This window comes from Rhodotorula paludigena, assembly GCF_050403205.1.
Source record: "Rhodotorula paludigena JCM10292 DNA, Rt_paludigena_JCM10292v1_ctg12, whole genome shotgun sequence".
In the NCBI taxonomy this organism is placed as follows: Eukaryota; Fungi; Basidiomycota; class Microbotryomycetes; order Sporidiobolales; family Sporidiobolaceae; genus Rhodotorula; species Rhodotorula paludigena.
Window position 1 is genome coordinate 361,448 of NW_027481446.1, and position 20,645 is coordinate 382,092.

A 20,645-nucleotide genomic window follows, 5' to 3' on the forward strand; every position below is an offset into this window, starting at 1 on the left:
GTGGGTGTGGCCTCGAGGGGAGGGGAGATTTTCCGCCCTCAGCTCGGCTTCGAGTGGATGCTTCCAGTGTTCGTGTGAGAGTGTAGCAAGGGTCTCGAGCGGGTCCAGGCGGCCCACAGAGGGCGGAGAGGGCGAGGAGAGTGAGGGCCGGGCGAGGCGCGGGCTGCGTGCTGGCAGGACTTCGCTCGCTCGCCTGCTCGCCCTCGCTCTGCCCGCGCGCACCCGACTGCTCTCTCTTCCCGCGCACCTTCCCCCTCCCCAGATCCGAGCGCAATGTCTGCCCCCCTGCGCGGCTCTGCCCGCCCCCGACGCGGCCGTGCTGCTGCTGGTCCCGCTGGCGCTGCCTCGTCGCCGTCTGCGCGTGACCTCGACCACGGCGCGTCCTGCCCCTGCGCGTGCGCGTGGCCCTGCCCTGGCTGACCCCCGTGTGCACCCTGCTTGCAGACGAGTCGGACGAGGTGCGCGCGCTGCGGACCAAGTACGGCTCGAAGCTCGCGACCGCAAAGGAGCTCTTCCCCGACTGGACCGACGAGGATGTCCTGCACGCCATCCACGAGGCCAGCGGGGACGTCGAGGTTGCCATCGTGCGCATGGCCGAGGGTGCGCCCCCGCTCTCGCCCTCGTCTTGCGCCTTAGCGCCGTCCGCGACGAGGACACCGCTGACCGTCCCCCCCGCTTTCCCCTTCCATCTCGACACTTTCTCACTCTCTGGCGCGCTCGTGGTCTTGCGCTCGCTGTGTGACTCTGCACGATGCAGGCCTCGCGCAGCAGTGGGGTGCCGTAAAGACCAAGAAGGAGAAGAAGACCGACAAGGCCCCGGCCGCTCCCCAGCCTGTTGTGCCCATCGCTCAGCGCGGCGGGTTCGCCGGCGCTGGCAGGGGTCGCGGCGGCTTTGGTGCGTCTGCATCGTCGTCTCTTTCACAACGCGGCTCGATCCGCCTGCTGAAACACGTTCCCGCGCTGCAGAGGGCGCTCGTGGTGGTCGCGGCGGTATTCGCGGTGGTCGCGGTGGCCGTGGCGGTGCGGTCGGCGTCAACGGTGCTCCTCGTGCTCCTGCGGCGGCGCCCGCGACCGCGCAGGTCAACGGTGCCAGCTCGACCGACGTCAACAGCGTCACCCCGGCTTCGTTCGTCCCGGCGCCCACTCCGACGGGCGTCTGGGGCAAGCCCGTGGCCGACGCCAAGGCCGACGACACGACCTCGTCGTCGACCCCGGCGACGTGGGCAGACATGAGCAGCGGCAAGACGGAGGCGCCTGCGGCGGCGGCGGAGCAGCCTGCTCCCGCCGAGCAGGACGCGGCTCCCCAGGTCAACGGCGCGGCGGCGGCAGCTGTCCCTCAGGCTGAGGCGGTCAAGGCTGCGCCCAAGGCTCCCTCGCGCACCATCGCACCGGGCGCAAAGATGTCGTGGGCCCAGATTGCCCGCCCGCCTTCGCCTCCCAAGCCCGCGCCTCCCCCTCCCGCTCCCGTCGCCGCTCCCCCCGCCCCCGCTCCCGTCCCCGAGGCTCCCGCGCCTGTTGCCGAGGCTGCGCCCGAGCCCGCGCCCGCCGCCGCTGCCGAGCCGGCCGCTCCCTCCATCTCCCTCCCCGCCCCCTCCGCTGCCGAGACGGCTGCTCCCGCCGCGCCCTCGTACGACCCGTGGGGCTCGACGCCCGCTGCCGCTGCCGCGCCTGCGCCTCTCGCGGTCGGCGAGGGCTGGGCCGACTCGGTCATCGCCGCGCAGTCGGCCACCGAGCAGGACCCGTCGTTCAAGCGCGAGGTCGACGCTCACCTCCCGCCCAACGACATTGCGACCGCCGGCCCGCTCGAGGTGACGCCCTCGGCCGCTGCTCCCGCCGCGCCCGCCGCGCAGCCGCAGCAGGCTGCTGCCCAGCCCGCGCAGGACAAGTTCCTCGGCGCCGGCCCGCCCGGCCTGCCGCCCAAGCGCGCCCAGCAGGAGGCCGTCGTCCTCCCGAGCTCGGCGGGCATTGACCGCCTCCCGCTCCAGTTTGGCTCGCTCGACCTGTACGACAACGGCAACAAGCCCGCGGCCGCGTTCGGCCAGCAGGAGGTCAAGCCCGAGGCGGCCGCGCCCACCCAGGCGCCGTTCCAGCAGCAGCAGCCGCAGCAGCAGGTGCAGCCCGCTGTCGCTGAGCAGCAGCAGCCGCAGCAGCAACAGGTTCAGCAGCCTCAGCAGCCCCAGCAGCCGCAGATGCAGCAGCCCCAGCAGCAGTTCCAGCAGCCGCTCCAGCAGCAGCAGCAGCAGCACTTCCAGCAGCCGTCGCAGCAGGAGCAGGCGGTCCAGACGGCCTTCTCGCAGGCCGCGCCGCAGCAGAGCCTCTTCCCCGGCCAGTCGGCCTTCTCGCGCTACCCCAACATGCAGTCGCCGTACGGCCAGTACCAGCAGCAGGCCCAGCAGCAGCAGCAGCCGACGTCGCTCGGCGGCGGCGCCGACGACCAGTCGGCGTACGCCAACGCGTTCAAGCCCGCCGAGACGCCCGCGCAGCAGGCCGTCTCGTCGCCCTACTTCCAGCACCCGGCGAGCCACTCACCCGCGCCCGCCGCGCAGGCGACTCAGAGCCCGTACGCGGCGTTCAACTCGATCCAGCAGCAGCAGGCGCCCGGCCAGCCGTTCGGCTCGCAGCAGACCGACTACTCGAGCCTCTACGGCCAGGACAGCATGCGCTCGATGGTGCGTCTCGCCTCGCCTCCTTCCTCACGTGCTCGTGCACTCTTCTGACTCGGTGCGGTCCGCGCTGCAGAACTTCTACGACGCGTACGCCGGCTACCAGGCGCCGTCGCCGCTCCCGACCCGCCCGGAGGACTCTGCGACTGGCGCGCAGGCGTCGCAGAACGCGGCGCAGCCCGCCGGCCAGCAGGCTCAGCAGCAGCAGCAGCCGCTCCAGCAGTTCTACCAGCAGATGCCGTACGCGGCGTACAACCCGTACGCGTCGGCGTACGGGTACCCGGGCTACGCGGCGCAGGTCCCGCCCAACTACAGCGCGCTGCAGGCCCAGTTCGGCTACGGCTACGGCCAGCAGCAGCAGCGCTACGGCGCCGGCGCGCCGCAGCAGCAGGCGCAGCAGTCGCCGGCGCCGGGCGCCCAGCAGGTCGCAGGCCAGCCCGGCGCGGGCGCCTCGCCCGCCGTCGCGCCGCAGCAGCTCCAGCAGCAGCAGCAGCAGCAGCCTCAGCAGCAGCAGCAGCCGCAGGGCGCGGGCGCGATCGGCGGTGCGGGCGCGCGCGGCGCGTTCGGCGGGTACGGCCAGCCGGCGTATGGCGCGCCCGGTGCGGGCGTTGCGCCGCAGCAGTACGGGTCGTACGGCAAGGACGTGACGCACGACAGCTCGCGCTTCTTCGGCGGGCACTAAGCGGCGCCCGTCGTCGTCTCGGTGCTGCCGCCGCTTGCGCCGACTCCGCCTTCGTCCCCTCCACTCGTCCTCTCTCTTACTACTATCCCGCCCGTCGTCTCTCCACCTGCAACTTCTACAAAATGACGAGTCCGCGGCAGAGGAGTTGTCGCTCTCTCGAGTGTCGCCCTCTCGCTCGCCGCGTCTCTGCAGTTCGCGCGCTTGCACATTCCCCTTCGTCGTCGTCGCCCTTCCCCTCGTTCCCTACGCTGCGATCTGTCCCCCCCTGCACCAGTCGTTGCCTCTTCCCCCTCTCACTCGCTGTAACTTTCCGATGCGCCGTTTGAAGCGTCCCTGCTGGTGTGTGCAACCAATGAGAGCGGCTCATACGGAGGCAGGTTTGGACTTCGGTCCCACGGCGGAGCCCACACGCCGGAGTCAGCCTCACTTTCGGCACAGCCAGCGCAGCACGCACGGCTGAGCAGAAGGGATGGCCGACGAGTCTGACTCTGCGTTTGCTCTGCCTGCACTTGCGTCGCTCGCTGCAGCGTCGGGCCTGGGCAGCGCTTCGCCTCCTCCTCCTCCTCCTCCGCACCTCCCGCAGCCGCAGCCGAGTCTCCGCTACCGCATGCTCGGGCAGCTCGGCGGGCACGCCGCCCAGGCTTTTCCTTCCATGAGCGCCATCGCCAGCACCAGCGCCGTCCCCTACGACGCGGCGCTTTCCGGTGACGGAGCGGGGACGGGACGCGCGGGCTCTCACGACGCCGCGGGCGCAGACGGCGACGGCGCGAGGGCCGGCAAGGGCCAGAAGCGCAAGAGCAGCGTCGGGAGCTCGTCGACAGCGGCGGGCGGGTTCGGCGGTGCGGCCGACGACGACGCGCAGAAGGCCAAGAAGGTGCGCTCGCGCTCTCGACGCTCTCCCGGGGCGGTATGCAGCGCAGGGGCATACTCACGAGATGCGTGTGTGTGCGCAGCCCAAGATCCCTCGCGCGTGCGACGTGTGCCGCAGGAAGAAGATCCGGTGCGCGGATTCGTTTCGCGCCGGAACTCCAAGTCGAGTCTCGCTGATGCCCTCCCCTCCTGGGCGGTGCGACGACAGGTGCAACCCGCTTCCCGACCAGGATCCCATGCTGTGCACCTACTGCCAGAAGCACCGCCTCGACTGCACATGGGTACGTTGCACATGGCTCAGTCCTCTGGCTCCCTTCGGTCCGCTTCCTCCTCGCGCGAATGTATGCTGACGAGTCGACACCCCGCAGTTCCTGCCCATATCCGAGACCCGCTTCAAGAAGCAGCGCGAAAAGGAAGAGGCCGAAAAGGCGAGCGCGTCCGCTGCTGCCGCCGCGGTCGCGCTGCCAACGGCGGCGACCTCTGCGACACTCGCACGACAGGCCGCGCGGGGCGAGGCCGCCTCGCCCGGCCCGTCACCTACGACTGCAGCGCCCGGCGGCGGGCACAACGTGCCCAAGCAGCAGATCTTCCCCATCGACGCGAATCGCGGCGCAGCGTCGTCGCCCGACTCGCAGACGCATAGCGGCCCGCGAAAGGAGCCGCGCATCGTCGGCTACACGAGCATCTCGCACTTGATGCACTCGACGTCGACATTCCCGACCGAGCGCATGATCCCTGTCGACTTCAAGTACTCGCAGCAGCTCTCTGTCGACGAGCGCGGAGACGGGTTCATCCGTGTCATTTCGGCGGGCGACGGCGACCCGTCGCAGGGCGGCGAGCCCGTCGCGATCCAGGGCATCGAGCACTCGGACGCCGAGAAGCTGCTCAACTACTTCTTCACGACGCACGCCAACCACTTCCCGATCGTCGCGAAAGCCGACTTTCTCGGGTCGTCGCGGCAGGCGGGCGACAACGAGCCAAGCGGGCCCGCGCCGCTCCTGTTCAACGCCATCTGCGCCGTCTCGGCCCTGTCGCACCACGTCGCGCCGTCGATCCTGCGCACGATCAAGGCGACGATCCGGTCGCACCTGCGCGACGAAGACATGCTCGACAACTCTACGATCCCCAACATCCAGGCGCTCCTCATCTATGCGTTTTCGATGGAGCTCGAAAAGGGCACGGCCGCGAGCAAGACGTGGAACATCCTCGGCCTCGCGATCCGCATGGCGCAGGACTTGGGCCTGCATCGCAAGCTCGGCAGCGAGCGCAAGGAGCAGAGCGAGGGCGACCATACCGAGCTGAGGAGGCGCGTGTGGGGCGGGTGCTTGATTGCGGACCGCTGGATCGCTGCCATCGTGCGTCCATCCTTGGGCGAGCTTCCCCTTGACACTGGGCTGACCCGGCCATTCTGCATCTGCAGTACGGCCAGCCGATGATGATCGACCTCGCCGACTGCGACACGATGCTCCCCTCCGTCTTCGACATTCGCCCGAACCTCGAGTTCGACGCGCAGCGCCGCCCTTACCTCTTCAACAGCGCCCTCATCTCGCTCTCGATCCTGCTCGGGCGCATCCTCAAGGCGGTCTACTCGCCGAGTCCGTTGCTCACTTACTCACCTGAAGTAGCCGGTGAAGACGCTGCTGACGAAATTTGCCGTTACAGCCGGCATCATGCTTCTCTCCGAGAAGGACGCCATGTCGCTCCGCAACGACCTCGAAGCGTGCGTGGAGTGCTTCGCTTGCCCTTTCCTCCTCGAGCTCGGCTGATTATATGTCCCTCGCTTCTTGTAGCTGGGTGAGCGGCTTGCCGGAGGAGCTCCGCTTCCAGGGTCCCGACAAGTCCACGCCTGAGCAAGGTGCGCCTCACAGTCCTCGATGCCCGATTGTTGGCACTAATTTCCTCGTGTCTTCACAGGCTTCCTGCACCTGCTCTACATCCCCGTCCGCTTCCTCATCACGCGCCCCTTCATGCGCATCTCGTTCCAGCTCCCCGAGCGCTTCGCCGCGCTCTCAGTCGGCACCCAGCAGTGGTCGACGGTCGAGCACGAGGCGAGGCTTGCGATCGAGTGGGTCGACAAGAACGAGTCGTGCCTCGAGGGGTGGTTCGTCGGGACATACGCCTTCTTCATCTGCTCGCTCATCCAGTACGTCCCGCCGCTTCACCTTTACTCTTTCCTGTGGGTGTGCTCATCGACATACTCGCCTGCAGGTACCACTCGCACATCCGTCGCCGCGACTCGACCTCCCTCTCGACGCTCCGCCTCGCGCGCGACTGTCTCAAGGTGCGTTCCGCTGCTCACGCCCGAGCTTCTTTCTGTCCTCCAAGGGACTCGGTCTGATGGCCCGCTCTGGTACGCAGCGCTTGGTCGTCCCGGACGGCGAGTGCTACGTCCGCGCCAAGATCGCCGAGATCATCCACCTCCTGTATCACACGGCGTGCTCAGTCGCAAGGTGGGCGCCCGAGGCTGCCGAGGGCATGTCTCCCGCTTCGGGCGGAACGACGGCGGTTACAACGCTCAATCCGACAGTCGGTGTTCGGCAAAGGTGCGCTGTGTGCCTTCATAACTCTCGCATCTCCCGACTGATCACCTCTCGGCACGGCAGGGAGCAAGACTGGCACCTGCGGTATAAGAAGGACGGTGGTTTCTTCCTCACGGACCGTCGCGTCAACGATCCGACAGGCCTCATCCGCTCGTCCGGCTCGCCGGCGTCGCCCGGAAGCAACGCCAGCCCGGGCACGCTCGGCTCGCCGTACACGTCGAGCCTGCGCACGACGCACACCGCAGTCGAGGGGGAAAGTGCGATAACCTCGACGTCGGCGGCCAGCGCGGGCGAGGCGGGCGCGTCGGGTGCAGCTGCAAGCGGGACGACCGCCACCCGCCTCTCGGGCAGCCCGCCCGTCCAGGTTCCGACCGGCCTGCCAATTAGCACGCTCCCTCCTGTCACGACGACCGCGATCGACCCGAGCTTGTCGGCCGGTCTCCCGCCTGCGACAACCGCTCCTGCCCCAAACCCTCCGCCCGACCTCTCATTTGCCTTCCCCGACTCGACGTTCGACAACCTCTCATTCAATCCGACCCTCAATTTTGGCACGTTCGACGGGACCGCAACGCCCCTCTCGAGTACGTCGCTGAGCGGCGGCGCAGGCGGGGCCAGCGGGCTCGGCGGGCTCGGGCTCGGCGGAGTGGGCAATGGGACGGGGGGCACGTCGTTCCTTGGCGGACCGCTCGGGTCGGGCACCGACGCGTTCGACCCGTTCGGATTCGCGGGAGACGGCACGCCCGCCATGCTCCCCGACTCGCTGTTTGACTGGGCGCAGTGGCAGAATTTCGCCGACTCGCTCGGGCTGCCGCCTGATGGGAAGACGCCGAGTGCGGCGGGGAGCACGGGGACGCCCAAGGTTTGAAGGAGGTGTACGCCGAGGGAGCGGGTCGCGGGAGGTCCAGCTTGATCGTGCTTCCTGACGTTACGGAGATACCCTTACGTCCCCTCATATTGATAGTGCCCGTCTTTCTCAAGCGTTGTGCAGTGACTATTCGCTGTTGTCCAGTTGCATCTTCGTGCGACGATATTCTCTTCCCGCAAGCCAGCTGGACTCGCACAAGTCGGGACAGACCATGCGCAGCGATCGTTACAGTGGCGGGACGGATCAGAAGTGCCTGCTTTACCCTAGCATGGCACAGACGAACGAGGTTGCGAGAACGGGTATGCGGGACTGATGGCACGAAAGACGAAGGATAAGGATAGGGAAACCGCGACTGGCGGCGGCAGCGCTGAGTCTAGGCAAGCCGAGTCATGGTGAAGTCGCCGAGATAGGCCATTGCGGCAGTCTGTCCGTCGGTGTACCGGCGGTAGTTACCGAACTACGAGTAAGACGGTGCGTCAGCTCGACCTTTGCAAACTGAGGGGGCTCGAGAGTGGAGCTGACCTTGAGCGAAGCCGACGACCCCATGTCGCCCGTAGCGGTGTAGATGAGCTGCGGCTGGCGGAAGTTCGGGGCGACCCAGGCGCGGTAGGTGATCGACCCGCTCAAGCCGTAGGTGATCTGCAGCTCGTGGCGGACCTCGTTGCCGAACCAGTTCCTGCGGGACATCTGCGTCAGCAGGGAAGACGCATGGATAGAGGAGGAGAAAGGTGCTGACTGCGTGCCCTTGAGGAAGCGGCTGCAAGTCTTGCAGTTGCGAACCGCATCGCGGATCACGACTTCGCCGTCTGCCAACCGCAGGCAAGCAACGTCAGCGGTGCCTTGACGCACTCAGACTTGATGCAGCTTACCGATGTAGTCGAGCGTGATGACTGCACCACCGCAACCGTCGCGGCGCAGGATCCTGCCGACCGGACAATCCAGATCAGTTTCGGCGCAACTCCTCCTCACTTGGTAGCCAGACGACGCACTGCCAGGCGTGGAAAAAGTTGTAGTTGGAAGAGGTCGTCCTGCTCTGCCACGACTTCCAGGTGTACTTCCAAGTCTCGCCGGCAATCGCACCAGGCCAAGTGAAAATTCTGCAGGTAGGGGCAAAATGAGCCGATGTGCGAGCCGTGAGCAAGCATGAGACGCACTCGTTGCGCTGGCGAGGAGAGGCCACAGGCGGAGTACTTGTGCCGGGAGGAGCTGAGGTCGTCGTTGAAGTCCCTGGTGTGGTTGAACCGCCTCCAGTGCCACAACCAATCACCTGGCGCTTCGCCTACACAATCGAACGAAGGTCAACGTGGTGGATGGGCGGGAAGAAAGGAGAATGGGCGGAGGTGATTCAGAGCGCGCAGACTGACCTTGAAACTAGGTCCCATCTCGTACATGGCGTGCATCGGAAAGCGGTAGGGCATTTGCTCGGGGAAGGCCTGCAGTGAGGAGTTGCAGTGAGGAGTGAGCTGGTGCGCTTGCTGCAACGGGCAGAGTGATCAGAAAGCGACGGAATGTACCTCAAAGTAGGAGTCGAGGTCCTCATCGTCCATCATAGCGCGCAATTCTGCCGCTTCTTGCGCCAGAGTCATGTTACCGCTCCGACGAAGTACAGGCGCCGACGTTGCACGTGCAGCAAGCGCGCCGCCGTTCAAGCTCGCCAAGTAGTCCGCTTCCGTCGTCTCCTGCAGCATGCCCGTCGCAGCGAGGTTCCTGCCGGTCGAGCTCAGTCAGCACGCGACGATGTCTTGAGTCCTGTCCGGCGAGCAGGACGCACGAGGTGTAGCAGTCCTTGATCGGGATCGTGAAGGGGCAGCGGTTATGAACGAGCTGTCCCGACGCCTGCCAGCGCCAGTTCGCGTTGATGTTGCCCGCTTGGAAGTATTGGCCTCGAGCGAGAATCTGCGCAGCTGCCAATTCGATGGAACCGACGAGGGCGACAAGCCCGACGGCGGCGGAAGTGCGGGACAGCATGGTCTCGGCGCGGAAGAGGCGGAACGCTTTGCGCGCTCGAGCCAGGGGAGGTGGGCCTCGAACGGGTCAAGAGCGAGCGTCGCTGTCGGAGGCAGAGCGTGCAGTGCAGAAGACGGCGACTTCAAACAATGTCGACTGACCCTTCATTTCGCGCCGATCGAGCGCGGCGCGTGTCTCGAACGCGGAGAAGCGGGCTCTCGGATTCGCGCCGAGCAGGGAATCCGCCCTGTTCGGGCAGGCTACGGAATACTCGCAGCACTGGCCGGGGCCCTTGTCCGTGCAGCCGCCAAGGTCAAGCCCAGGTGCTTTTGCTTGTGGATGGTGAACGCGCTGTCGCGGAGAACAACAGGTGTGGTCGAATGTGATTGCTTAGCTTGCGTGCACCTCTCTCAAGGACCTTCGCGCTGGCTGACAAGCACGCAGCGAAGGCGGTGCGGCAAGTCGCGGAAGACGACAACGCGAGAGACCACTTCATGAAAGTCGCCGCATTGCGCAGTCTCGCGGAATGTGCGGATATCGCGACCTGCGCGTTGCCTGCTAGGAAACGCTGAAAGACTGATGCCAAGTGCGGATCAAGGGAAAGGCGCGGATGAGGCAAAGGCAGGTCTATGCCGACGAGACGGCTCTTAGGAAGGTCGTTCAAGCGTTGGCGCCAGGGCGGAGCTGGGCAAGCATGATGCGGTTCTTCAGCGCGTCGTGGATCACATACCAGTTCTGTAAGGCATTGGAGTCAGCTGCGTGCGCGCGAAACGCAACATGGTATCAGAGGGAAGCGTACGACGACTGTGGAGTCGACGAGTGTTTGTCGCGCAGGATAGGTCTCGTCAGCTCGCGCGATGCTCTGTACACGTGGCGACGAGGATCGACTCACGGAAAGCGTCGCCAAGGATCCACGACGTGCCAATGCCGAGGTCCTGGCCGATGACGGCGCCGATGCAGCGGTCCGGCGACGAAGACAGGTAGCCAAGGTTGAAGGCTGCAGAGGTTGTCGTGAGCTGCCGAAGATTTATAAGGAGGACGCAGTCAGAGCGCACCGTCCTGGTCGACACCATACTTGAAGACGGTGTTGCGGGAGAAGGAGAATTTGACGTCCGGGGGCGAAGCGCATGGGAACGACCAAAAGTTGTCGTCGTACTTTGCGGATCCGGGCACGGCGGCCCAGAACTCGGCAGCTTGTGCGGGCGAAGTGACAATGAGCGTCGTGCCAGAGTCGAGAATGTGCGTCGTGTACCCGCCGGCGCGAGTGTTGCCAACATATGGAACGCTCAAGCCCATCTGCCAGTACGTCCGGACGCCGTTCGGATCCGGGGTGGCGTTGAACCAGTACGAGGACGAGCCGCTGAGCACACGGGCCCGGTTGAAGCCGCCGAAGGTGATCTCAGAGCGGCCGCCGTAGCTCAGCATCATGCTGAAGTACGGGTAGAGCGCGTACTGCTTTTGCTGCACCATGGTCAGCCCGAACGAGGTCGAACCCGCGGCGGAAAGCGACGGATATGCGAGACCCATCCTGCCGAGCGCAGAATGTCAGTAGGCACACCAGGTACGCGGCGCGATTGTGGAGGAGACCAACAGGCTGTAAAAGAGCGGAATAGGTCAGTCAAGAATGCAGTGCACTGCTTGAGCGACAGGAAGGTTCTCACCCGTCAGATTCGAGCTCGCCGACGGTTGAGGACAACGAGCTTGCAGCCACGACATCCTGCCCGGTGACGGTTGTGCCGGCAAGCGTGACGGTGTCCTTGAAGACAGCCCTGCAGAATCAGGAAGACATGAGCACTGCCCGGTCAATTATCTGACCACGCGTGCGAGTTTACCCGCGCGAGGTCGTGCCGTCGACAAAGTTGGTGCTGACGGTCTGGCCTGTCCTGACCGACGTCGAACTGTCGGCAGGGGCGTAGTGCGCCTTGCCGTTGCAGTTGGCAGTGCAGGAGGGGGACGAGAGGGTAAAGTCGGATGAGCCCGTGTCGAAGTAGACATCAAAGGTTTGCGCCTGTCTCGTACGAGTCGTATAAGCACGTTTCTGTAAGTCCACATGACAGTGGGCTCACAGGCGTTCCCACGTTGACTTTCCCGGTCCAGACTGGGCGAGTACAGAGTGGCTTCCAGTCAGCCAAAAGCTCGAAGTGCTGTGGCCGACGCGGTCCGCACCAGCATGGCTCTGCTCTGTCAACGCTGCCGTGCCGCGCTTCTTCATCTTTTTCGCCGTCGGGCCCTTCTCGTTCATCGCGCTGTAGGTGTCCCAGTTGAGGCGGTTCTGCGGCAGATCTTCTGGTCAGCGGGGCGACGCCTCACATGCAGCCACCACGTACCCGCTCGTACTTGCTGCGGACGTGTGAGCGTAAATTTGATGCTCTAAGTGTGTCGGCCGGAAGGAACGCACTGTGCAAGCCTGGAAGCTTCGGCCAACAGACTGGTGATGTTGGCGGACCCATCCAGGTTGGTGAGACCCAGGTCGCGTCTGGTGAGCTCAATCGTAGCATCCGAGTGGGGAATGGCAGCCGTGGCGGCGGCGCTGCCGGCGAGGGCGAAGAGAACGATGGCACCGAGCATTCCGACCGGTGGGAGATGAGGAGCGGGTCGAATGGAATCAAACGAGTGACAAGGGTGAGGGAAGAAACGAGTGACTAGTGCGGCTCGATAGCCGACGTCGTAGAGGCTTGGCAAGCAGAAGAAGCGGCGGAGTGCAGAAGAGGCGGGACAGAGAGCGAGCGCAAGATTCGGGAGCGAGTGCGCTCCTCGACGCGTCAAATTCCGAGCGACACGCCGATCCTGCTCCCGCGCACGCGTCGATTGATCCACAGGCCGTCCAAAAACGATTTCGGGGGCCGGCCACGCTGCTGCGTCCCTTCGCAGCATCTGAAGGCTTCTCTCAATCCTTCTCTGCCGAAGGACCTTCTCAACTCGAGGCGTCAAACGAGGACGGGATCAAGTGTCCACGTTACGTGTCACTACGATTGAGCGAGATCGCCAGCAAGCGTGACTCCAGAGCCTATCTACAACGGAGGGCCTATGACGGAGATCATGGCAAGATACAGCGGAGAGGAGAAAGGGGAGGGAGGAACACAACTGCTTCAATTGAAGAACCCAGGAGACCCGTTAGAGTCGCTTGCGACGTCGTATATGAAGGAAGAATGGCATGAGGCTACATGGCGTGCGACGAGGTGCATTAGGCGGAAGGACGGAGGATTTTTAAGCGCGAATGTTGCGGATGCACGACTCCGAGGCCGAGTCGTACTCGAAGCCGTCGACGCACGACCAGATCTCGCCTGTGCAGAATGACGTCGGGCGTCAGCGCGCGGCCGCAGAGGATGGTCGAGGGAACAGGGAGCAAACGCACAGGTACCGGCCGAGCAGCCGACGGCAGCGACACCCGGAATGGAAGTGCAGTCAATGCCGCCCTCCGAAGCGCAGGCACCGCCTGCGGGAGCACGCTTGGGTCAGCATCGCGCCGCAAAGCGAGAAGCGACAGCGCAAACGTACACTGCTCGATGTTGGTGTTGGTGTCAATGCACTCGAAGCCCTTCTGGCCCTGAACCGAGCAGGCAGTGTGCGAGAGCGGGCATGCGCGGCGCTTGAAAAGAGCGCCGCCAGCACGGCGTGCACGAGCGCGCGCACCAGTCGGCTGCGGAGCAATGGCGCAGGCACCACCGATGCAGGTGAGCTGGGCACCAGTCGCCTCGTCGACCGTGCAGGCCTGCAATACGATTCATAGGACGCCCTGTCAGCATTTTGCACAAGGGATGGTCGAGGACTGCAACCCACAAAGTCGGGGTCGAACGAGCAGTCAGCGCCAACTTGTGTAGCGAACTCCTCGCCTGTACGATAGCACGAGTATGTCAGCGGACGGGATCAGGGAGCCGGTGTCTTAGAAAGAACGGCTTGTGGCGTACAGACACCGGTGTCCTGCATCATCGCGAACGTTAGCTCACGTCCCAAGAAGTGGATCGACGATCGAACGACGCACAACACCGCAGTAGCCACTCGCGCAGTACTGGTTGAAGACGGGGAAGTTCTCCGCCGGCGTGCCGTCGGGGTCGGCGAACGGCGACTCGTTGCAGAAGGAACCGAGGCCACCGCAGGTCGCGCCGGGCTGAATGTTGCCCTCAATGTCCGTGCAGTAGAGGTTACCCGAGCACTGCGCGTCGGCCGTGCAAGGCGTCGTCAGGCCACCAGTGCTGGAAGTAAGCAAGGCATGTCAGCTCAGGGTGCGAGGCGATGCGGTGCGCGATGGACGAACCAAACGCCGCCCTCGCAGGTACCGTTGTCGCAGTTGGCGTCGACAGTGCAAGGAGCACCAGCGATACCGCAGTAGTAGGCGCCGGCCAGACCTGCACGGGCGCAGGTCGCGCCCGTCGGCGTCGGACCGTCGATCTGGAAGCCCGTGCCCGAGGTAGGGTCACCGGGAGGGATGAGAGCATCGTCGAGGCACTGGTTGGGGTCTGCAGACGGCGTGGGGCGGCCGGATCAGCGAGATGGACGGGGACAGCGGAAACGCGGAAGCAAGTTACCAGGCGAGAGAGTGCCATCGCCGTTGACGAGCGAGCAGGGGAATCGTCCGTAGTCCTGGGCGACTGCCACAGACGCAAGCGAGACAACCGAGAGGAGGGCGATTACGGAGCGCATGGTGATAACTTCGGAGGACCGGTGAGAGAGGGGAGAAAGGAAGAGAGAGTGTCGGTGGATCCGGATGTATTGAGGCGGTGGGCTGCGATTGAAGGACCAGCAAGAGGTATGAAAGGAGCAGAAGGAACGAAAGCACGCTGCTCGGGGGCAGAGGCGAAATGGGGGACTCGTCGCTTCAGACGCACGAGGAAATCGCAGGCGAAGCCCCGATCACGGCCTCTGCGGTGCGCGAGCACAATGCGATCGAAACTCAGCTTCTGCTGGGAAGCCCGCGAGACTCTGAGCAGCAGCCGAAGGTCTCGGGCAGAAGCACTCTTGCCTCGACGGGCGTTCCCAGCCGGCCGAGCAGTACTTGGGCTCCGGACAGACGTGATCGATCGCCCAAGGCGGTGCGCACTCTGCTCCGCGGCTGCACTCCCATACACGCACGTGCAATCCACAGCATGGGAACCTGCGGATGGCCGGACGGCCGGTGTGATGAGGCCGTCGTTCGAGCTCACGGAGCAACGTGCGGGTCGGGTAGCGCTGGCGATCGCGAGTCTAGCGTCTGCATACAGACTGCTAGCTCACTCACGCTCCTGCGGGCAATCCTGCGCGACGTGCATGGTGTGCTCGCTCAAGATCTGAGGAGAAGCTGTTTGGCGAAGTCGGCCGCTCACGCTTCTCGCGAGTCGCTCCTGCTCACACGGGACCTGACTGTCGTATAAGCGCGCTCGCTCGGCGCTGCGCATTGTGCACCCAGCTCTCCCGGAAGCGCTGCCCCCCCCCCCCCTCTTGTCCCGAACGCTGTCTCCCGAGACTGCCTGCTTCCGGTCATGGCGAGCGAGATCGAGGCACGCGTGCTCGTGCTGTACACCGGGTACGCGAGCCCGCTTGCGCTGTACAGGCAATCGGAGCTCCGTAGACTGATGCCGCCGCTTTTCTTCCCCTCGTCCTCCTGGGCTCCCGCTTTGCTCCCTTGCCGCTTTCGGCAATCATAATCGTCCGACACACCGGCAACACCCTCGTCACATCTGCGATGCAACAACAGTGGAACTATCGGCATGCTCAAGTCTGAGGGCGGTGGCTATGCGCCGCATCCCGGATTCCTTGCGTCGAAGTGCGTCCACACTGGTCTCGTACGAGTCGGGCGGGGTGTCGCACGCGTTAGAAGCGTGCCTTTATCAATGTCTTCTTGCACGTTCGCACGCGGTATTGACCCGTCCCCTCGATCACTTCGGCCGACTCTCCCCTTATCATCTCTCGACTCGCCTTACTGCTTCCGGCCTTGCTTCGCGGCGCAGTCTTCGGTCGCAGGCCCGGTACGTCGCGCTCGATTGCTGGCACGGTGGACCTGCCGAATCGCCCGAGACAGTTCCATTGACTGCGAGCCTCGCAGGTTCTACGATCCTGCGGGAGAGTCGGTTTTCGCCAACAGCGAATCGGTCGGGGCCTTCAAATCGTGGTCAGCGTCCCGATCGAGGAGCGGAGCATCGACGCCTACGCCGCCGCACCTCCCGCCCGAGCAGGACCCGACCGCGCTCCGCGTCGAGACGAGCGATGGACACATCTATGTTCATTCGCTCGTCACGCCGCGCTTCGCGCAGGGCAAGCGGGTTCGCTACGCTGTGTGGGAGTATGAGAACCTCATCGACAGTTCCGAAATCGAGCCTTCCGACTGGATCCGCATCGCCTCGGACATCGAGCGAAATTACCACGCATTCGACGGCTTCTTGATCCTGCACGGTACCGACACCCTGGCCTTCACTGCCTCGGCTCTGTCGTTCCTCTTGGTACGTCGCACTCCCTCACATGCAAGCCTATAGAACTTGCTTGCTCACGATCTTTCACAGGAGGATCTCGGGTTCGTCTCAGCCTCGTGTCTACATGAAACAGGAAGCCGCCACTGACAGGTTTTGTGATAGCAAGACCGTGATTCTCACGGGCGCGCAGATCCCGCTCAGCCAGCTTTTCACCGATGCCGTCGACAACTTGCTCGCATCTCTCGCCATCGCGGGACACTACCTCATTCCTGAGGTCCTCCTTGTGTTTGACAATATGGCATTCCGTGGCAACCGCTGCATCAAAGCCTCTTCGGAAGACTTCCACGCTTTTCAGAGCTTCAATTTGCCGCCGATAGCAGAGGTGGGCATCGACATAGGTGAATTGCCTTTCGCATGGTACAGCTTCGCGGGCTCACATACTCACACCGAACGCAGAAGTGGCATGGTCTCAAGTGCTTCGCCCAGGTCCTCGACCGTTCCGTGTGCATAAAAAGCTTTGCGCCGACGTTGGTTCGTCCTCTCCGGATCTCTCACGTCGACTCGCACTCACACTTCTCATTCACGTAGCTACTCTCCGCATCTTTCCCGGTATTACAGGCGCTGCAGTCCGCGCGTTTCTGTCCGCCTCGGGCGGCATCCGCGGCGCCGTAATCGAGACGTACGGCGCAGGAAACGCACCGCGGCGCGAGGAGCTTTTGTCGGCTTTTCGCGAGGCCTCCGAGCGAGGCGTCGTCCTTGTCAATATCACGCAATGCCCGACCGGTGCCGTTGCATCCGACATTTACGCGACGGGCCGAGCACTTGCTGCGGCAGGGATCGTCAGCGGGGCAGACATGACTACAGAGGTGCGTCGAAAGTGGCATGCCGGCAACTGCGAGCAATATCTGATGTCTCGGCGAGCAGTGCGCACTGGCCAAGCTGTCGTACCTGCTCTCGAAGCCAGAGCTCTCGCCCGACCAAGTCCGCAAGCTCCTGTCGCAGCCCCTCCGCGGCGAGCTCACACCCTCTGCGCCGGTCCCCACTTACTCCTCGCCGCACGACGTCGACACTCGACTGCGCGCGCTCTTCTCTCAGCTCATTGAATGCGCGCCACCGCAACAGCGCGCTGCGGCGCACAAGGCTGTCCGGCCGCAGGTCACGGCGGGCGATCCCGTCCTTCCGCCAGAGTATTCCGCGACGTGGCCGGCGACGCTAGCGGACGAAGAGGCTCTCAAGGCGGCGGTCATGCCGTATCTCCTTTCGCAGGCGGCGAGTCAGTCGACGGACCTCCTTCGCACGCTTGTTGCTTCGCTCGACACGCCCGCATTGCCTCCCGTCACGTCGCAGTTGACGTCGACGAGCTCGTCCACGCTTGCGCTCCCCTCGCTACTGAATGAGGCGGCGCAGACGACGCTCCAGACGCCCCTGCACCTCGCCGTCCTCGCGGGGAACAGCCCAAACGTCGACCTCCTTCTTTCGAGCGGCGCCTCGGTGCACGTTCGTGACGCACACGGGCACTCGCCCCTCTTCTACGCGGTGCGGCACGGCGCTACGAGCGTGGACGAGGCGCGCAAGATGGTCGTATCGCTCAAGGCGGCCGGCGCACACCTCGGCGAGCTCGAGCTCGAGACGGGCGCGGTCGGGCTTGAGGTATGCAAGGCGGGGAAGGCTGCTGAACCGGCGATAAGGGACCTCTGGGTCGAGGCGGCGGGAGAGGAAGGGGTCAAGAGGGCGAAAGCGGCGCTCGCAGCGCTCGTGGGAGTGTCGTAGATCAGGAGAAGTCTGTCATGTCAAGCCGTGTGAGTAATGTACCGATCAGAGGAGCTATCATAGGGGAATGCACGGGCAATGACCCGTCTCTCGTCCTGCGCGAGAGGGGCTTCGCCTCGTGCCATCCTTTCGCTACACATTCCCGCTCTTGCATGCGCTGCCTCTGTCTCGAACGCTAGCGACAGAGTATGCCAGCGTCTGTCGCAGCCCCTGATGCGCCGCAGAGGCGTCGGTCCGCGTACCCCGCTTCATCAGAGGAAGAGCCGAGGCAGAGGAACGAGGACGAAGAGGACCGCCTGAGGCCTGTCCAGTGGCTGTGGGGCAGTCCACTCGTGCCCAACATCGGCTCTACTGGTGCGCAGCGCCTCTTCAACCTCCGCTACGCTTGCCAGGCTGACCCGATGCTCGCCCGGCGACAGCTCGGGATTATTGCGGTTCGCCCTTCCGCTCAGGCTGTATGGCTGTACGACTCTCATGGCAAGCTCGCTGTGTGCGCAGCCCGCGAGCGCAATTGGCTGTCCATGGTCAAGATGACCTCGACGCTTTCAGCTGTCTCCTTCGCCCTCCTGATCCGCTTCCAGTTCGGCGACCGGGTCGACATGCCCGTGTACGAGCAAGAAGCGCAAGAGCCGGTGCGTGACAACGTCCTGTAATCGAGGGATCGCCGTCATGTGTCTCCGCTAATCTGACTGTTGTTATCTGTCGACCGTTGCAGCTGGGCATCCTCTTCTTCGTCGCCTGCTTGGCCACCATCGTTGTCGGCACGACGTCTTTCTTCCAAATCTCAACTGGCTATGAGCACCGGCGGGCCTTTGTCTACGCCGGCAAGATCATGGACGTGCTCCTCATCTCGATCACGGTCCTCATCCTCGTCACCTGCATCCTGCTGCTCGCCGCCAAGGCGTGAAAGGTCGTCATCACTCGCGAGGTTAGAATGGGCCCAAGCGTCGGTAAAGGCTGGTTTCAGGTTGCGTTGTTGCGTCGAGTCTCGTACTTCTTCTGAGTCCTGTTGTTGTGCTTCGGCCATCGTAGTGTCAGTTGTCTCTCGTTCCGCAATCACTGAACTGTCACTCGAGTCTTGAAGAGAGTCCGTTCGCTCAGTTTGCAGTGTCACTCATCTTCCTCCGACCCAACCTCCTTCTCCTTGCTTCCTTCACTTGATTACGCTTTCGACAGTGCGGTCCTCTCGAAACGCGTTAGGCTTCATCAGAGCTGACAAGGCTGCCCTATCAGTGTCGATCACGGTCGTCACGTCTCTGTCGCACCTCGACTCGCTCACGCAGGACCAGGCTCGCGTCTCCGTCATCGACTTTCACGCAGTGTGTGTGACGCTGCGAACCCTGCTTGGCCGCCGTGCTGATCCTGTGCTGCCTCCACAGCTGGTGCGGGCCCTGCAAGGTGCGCAATCGCTTGCTTCGCTCCGAGGAGGCGGTGCTCCCTCCCGTCTCCCTGCTTTGGCTGACTCTAGAGGTCTCTGCGCACAGGCCATTGCTCCTGTCTTCCAGCGTCTCGCGTCGCAGTACGGCGGGCGTGTCCAGGTGGGCCTCCTCTGCCTTGCAGTGCTCCCTCCAACTTGGCTGCCACCCGCTGACAGCCCGTTGACCCTTCTTGCAGTTCCTCAAGGTCGACGTCGATGCCGTTCCCGACGTTGCGCAGCGCTTCCAGGTCTCGGCCATGCCGACCTTCGTCGTGTTGAAGGGGTCGAGCAAGGTTGACGAGGTGTGTTTCGCGCTGATTGGTGTCGCCAGTGCCAAATGTCGAAACTTGCCATCCGCAGATGCGCGGTGCCAACCCTGCAGGGCTGATGCAGCTCGTGAGCAAGCATGCGCCGGCGGGCGGAGCGGCGGCAAACACGAGCACGCCGGTGGAGAAGGGTCTTGAGGGTTTCGTGCGTCGTTCGCTTCCTTTGTCGGCATCTCCTTCTGACCCTCGTGCTCTGCAGACGGTGCTCAACAGCCAGATCGACATGTCGCAAGTGCACTGCCTGAACGAGGCCGATGCGCACCCGTTCAAGGAGTTGCTCCGCGGCGGCGGCGACAAGTGGCTCGAGTCGGACGCCGACGAGCAGCTTTTGCTCCAGATCCCGATGCAGCAAGCGATCAAGCTGCGCGCGTTGCGCTTCACTACGCTCCCGGCGCACGCCGCACACGCACCGAAGACGGTCAAGCTCTACGTCAACCAGCCCGCGACCGACTTTGACTCGACGACCGAGCCTGCGCAGGAGCTCGTGCTTGACGAGGAGCAGGCCAAGGGGCTCAAGGCGGTCGAGCTCCGCTTTGTGCGCTTCCAGAGTGTCAACCACCTCTCGGTGCGTCTCGCAGGTCCTTTCTTACGTCTCCCGGACTCGCACTGAGATCGCGCTCCTGCAGATGTTCGTCGTCGACAACCTGGGCGGCGAGGACGTGACGCGCATCGACAAGATCGAACTCATCGGCCTCGACATTGCCGGAACCAAGATGGCCGACTTGCAGAAGCTGGAGGACGAGTAGACGCGCGGCTTGCCCTGCAGTACATAGCTTTCGAGGATGAAAGTAGAGAGCGCGCTAGCAGTACAAGCATACACGACGGAACAGCTCGGTACAGCACGAACCCGGAAACCGCGCTTGGCACCCTAATCCTCCGCGTCCTCCTCGTCATCGTCGTCCTCGTCCGGCGCTGCGATGCGCTTCTTCTGTGTCGTCCGCGAGGACTTGCGAGTCGCGGCGGGCGACACGCTTGACTGGTTGCGCTCCGAGTCGTCGTCTGCGGGTACAGCCAGTCGATAGGTCAGGTTCCGTTCGAGAGCGCTCGAGAGGGGGGGGGGGGGGGGGGGGGCCAAAAAAACCCCCCCCCCAACCGAAACGGGGGGGGAAACAACGAACACCGGGGGGGGGGCCCCCCGCCGCTTAGACCCGTTGCCATTTTGCCCCCCCCCCGAGTACCACC

General features: G+C 64.3%; 8 protein-coding genes across 8 annotated transcripts; 5 read left to right on the forward strand and 3 right to left on the reverse strand.

Moving 5' to 3' along the window:
• Positions 1 to 273: 273 nt before the first annotated feature.
• JCM10292_001177 (RNA polymerase II degradation factor 1) lies at positions 274 to 3,345 on the forward strand (the record flags this gene model as incomplete). Its single annotated transcript, XM_076648034.1, has 5 exons — positions 274 to 376; positions 445 to 600; positions 758 to 895; positions 967 to 2,669; positions 2,740 to 3,345. The coding sequence occupies 5 exons, from the start codon at positions 274 to 276 to the stop codon at positions 3,343 to 3,345; spliced, it is 2,706 nt and encodes a 901-aa protein (XP_076506543.1).
• Positions 3,346 to 3,814: 469 nt separating this feature from the next.
• JCM10292_001178 (Zn(II)2Cys6 transcription factor) lies at positions 3,815 to 7,620 on the forward strand (the record flags this gene model as incomplete). The annotated part of the gene is made up of 11 exons (XM_076648035.1): positions 3,815 to 4,219; positions 4,299 to 4,345; positions 4,424 to 4,496; positions 4,584 to 5,570; positions 5,636 to 5,810; positions 5,878 to 5,935; positions 6,006 to 6,070; positions 6,130 to 6,358; positions 6,424 to 6,496; positions 6,574 to 6,758; positions 6,819 to 7,620. The coding sequence occupies 11 exons, from the start codon at positions 3,815 to 3,817 to the stop codon at positions 7,618 to 7,620; spliced, it is 3,099 nt and encodes a 1,032-aa protein (XP_076506544.1).
• A 373-nt stretch (positions 7,621 to 7,993) lies between these two features.
• Positions 7,994 to 9,588, reverse strand: JCM10292_001179 (uncharacterized protein; the record flags this gene model as incomplete). Its single annotated transcript, XM_076648036.1, has 9 exons — positions 7,994 to 8,077; positions 8,143 to 8,296; positions 8,357 to 8,426; positions 8,490 to 8,542; positions 8,610 to 8,717; positions 8,775 to 8,899; positions 8,985 to 9,053; positions 9,135 to 9,327; positions 9,392 to 9,588. 9 exons carry the CDS (start codon positions 9,586 to 9,588, stop codon positions 7,994 to 7,996), a joined length of 1,053 nt encoding a protein of 350 aa, XP_076506545.1.
• A 639-nt stretch (positions 9,589 to 10,227) lies between these two features.
• Positions 10,228 to 12,135, reverse strand: JCM10292_001180 (pepsin-like aspartic protease; the record flags this gene model as incomplete). The annotated part of the gene is made up of 10 exons (XM_076648037.1): positions 10,228 to 10,302; positions 10,367 to 10,371; positions 10,460 to 10,564; positions 10,623 to 11,095; positions 11,229 to 11,336; positions 11,400 to 11,575; positions 11,634 to 11,665; positions 11,734 to 11,839; positions 11,895 to 11,907; positions 11,966 to 12,135. The coding sequence occupies 10 exons, from the start codon at positions 12,133 to 12,135 to the stop codon at positions 10,228 to 10,230; spliced, it is 1,263 nt and encodes a 420-aa protein (XP_076506546.1).
• Positions 12,136 to 12,774: 639 nt separating this feature from the next.
• Positions 12,775 to 14,208, reverse strand: JCM10292_001181 (uncharacterized protein; the record flags this gene model as incomplete). Its single annotated transcript, XM_076648038.1, has 8 exons — positions 12,775 to 12,851; positions 12,923 to 13,003; positions 13,066 to 13,279; positions 13,348 to 13,400; positions 13,476 to 13,488; positions 13,550 to 13,760; positions 13,823 to 14,024; positions 14,094 to 14,208. The coding sequence occupies 8 exons, from the start codon at positions 14,206 to 14,208 to the stop codon at positions 12,775 to 12,777; spliced, it is 966 nt and encodes a 321-aa protein (XP_076506547.1).
• An 815-nt stretch (positions 14,209 to 15,023) lies between these two features.
• On the forward strand, positions 15,024 to 17,720 carry JCM10292_001182 (uncharacterized protein; the record flags this gene model as incomplete). The annotated part of the gene is made up of 9 exons (XM_076648039.1): positions 15,024 to 15,067; positions 15,239 to 15,307; positions 15,492 to 15,509; positions 15,587 to 15,980; positions 16,041 to 16,051; positions 16,113 to 16,348; positions 16,407 to 16,481; positions 16,539 to 16,816; positions 16,875 to 17,720. The coding sequence occupies 9 exons, from the start codon at positions 15,024 to 15,026 to the stop codon at positions 17,718 to 17,720; spliced, it is 1,971 nt and encodes a 656-aa protein (XP_076506548.1).
• A 188-nt stretch (positions 17,721 to 17,908) lies between these two features.
• JCM10292_001183 (uncharacterized protein) lies at positions 17,909 to 18,627 on the forward strand (the record flags this gene model as incomplete). The annotated part of the gene is made up of 2 exons (XM_076648040.1): positions 17,909 to 18,352; positions 18,436 to 18,627. 2 exons carry the CDS (start codon positions 17,909 to 17,911, stop codon positions 18,625 to 18,627), a joined length of 636 nt encoding a protein of 211 aa, XP_076506549.1.
• A 27-nt stretch (positions 18,628 to 18,654) lies between these two features.
• Positions 18,655 to 20,209, forward strand: JCM10292_001184 (uncharacterized protein; the record flags this gene model as incomplete). Its single annotated transcript, XM_076648041.1, has 8 exons — positions 18,655 to 18,670; positions 18,954 to 19,041; positions 19,100 to 19,118; positions 19,205 to 19,258; positions 19,335 to 19,439; positions 19,498 to 19,608; positions 19,663 to 20,028; positions 20,090 to 20,209. 8 exons carry the CDS (start codon positions 18,655 to 18,657, stop codon positions 20,207 to 20,209), a joined length of 879 nt encoding a protein of 292 aa, XP_076506550.1.
• Positions 20,210 to 20,645: the final 436 nt, after the last annotated feature.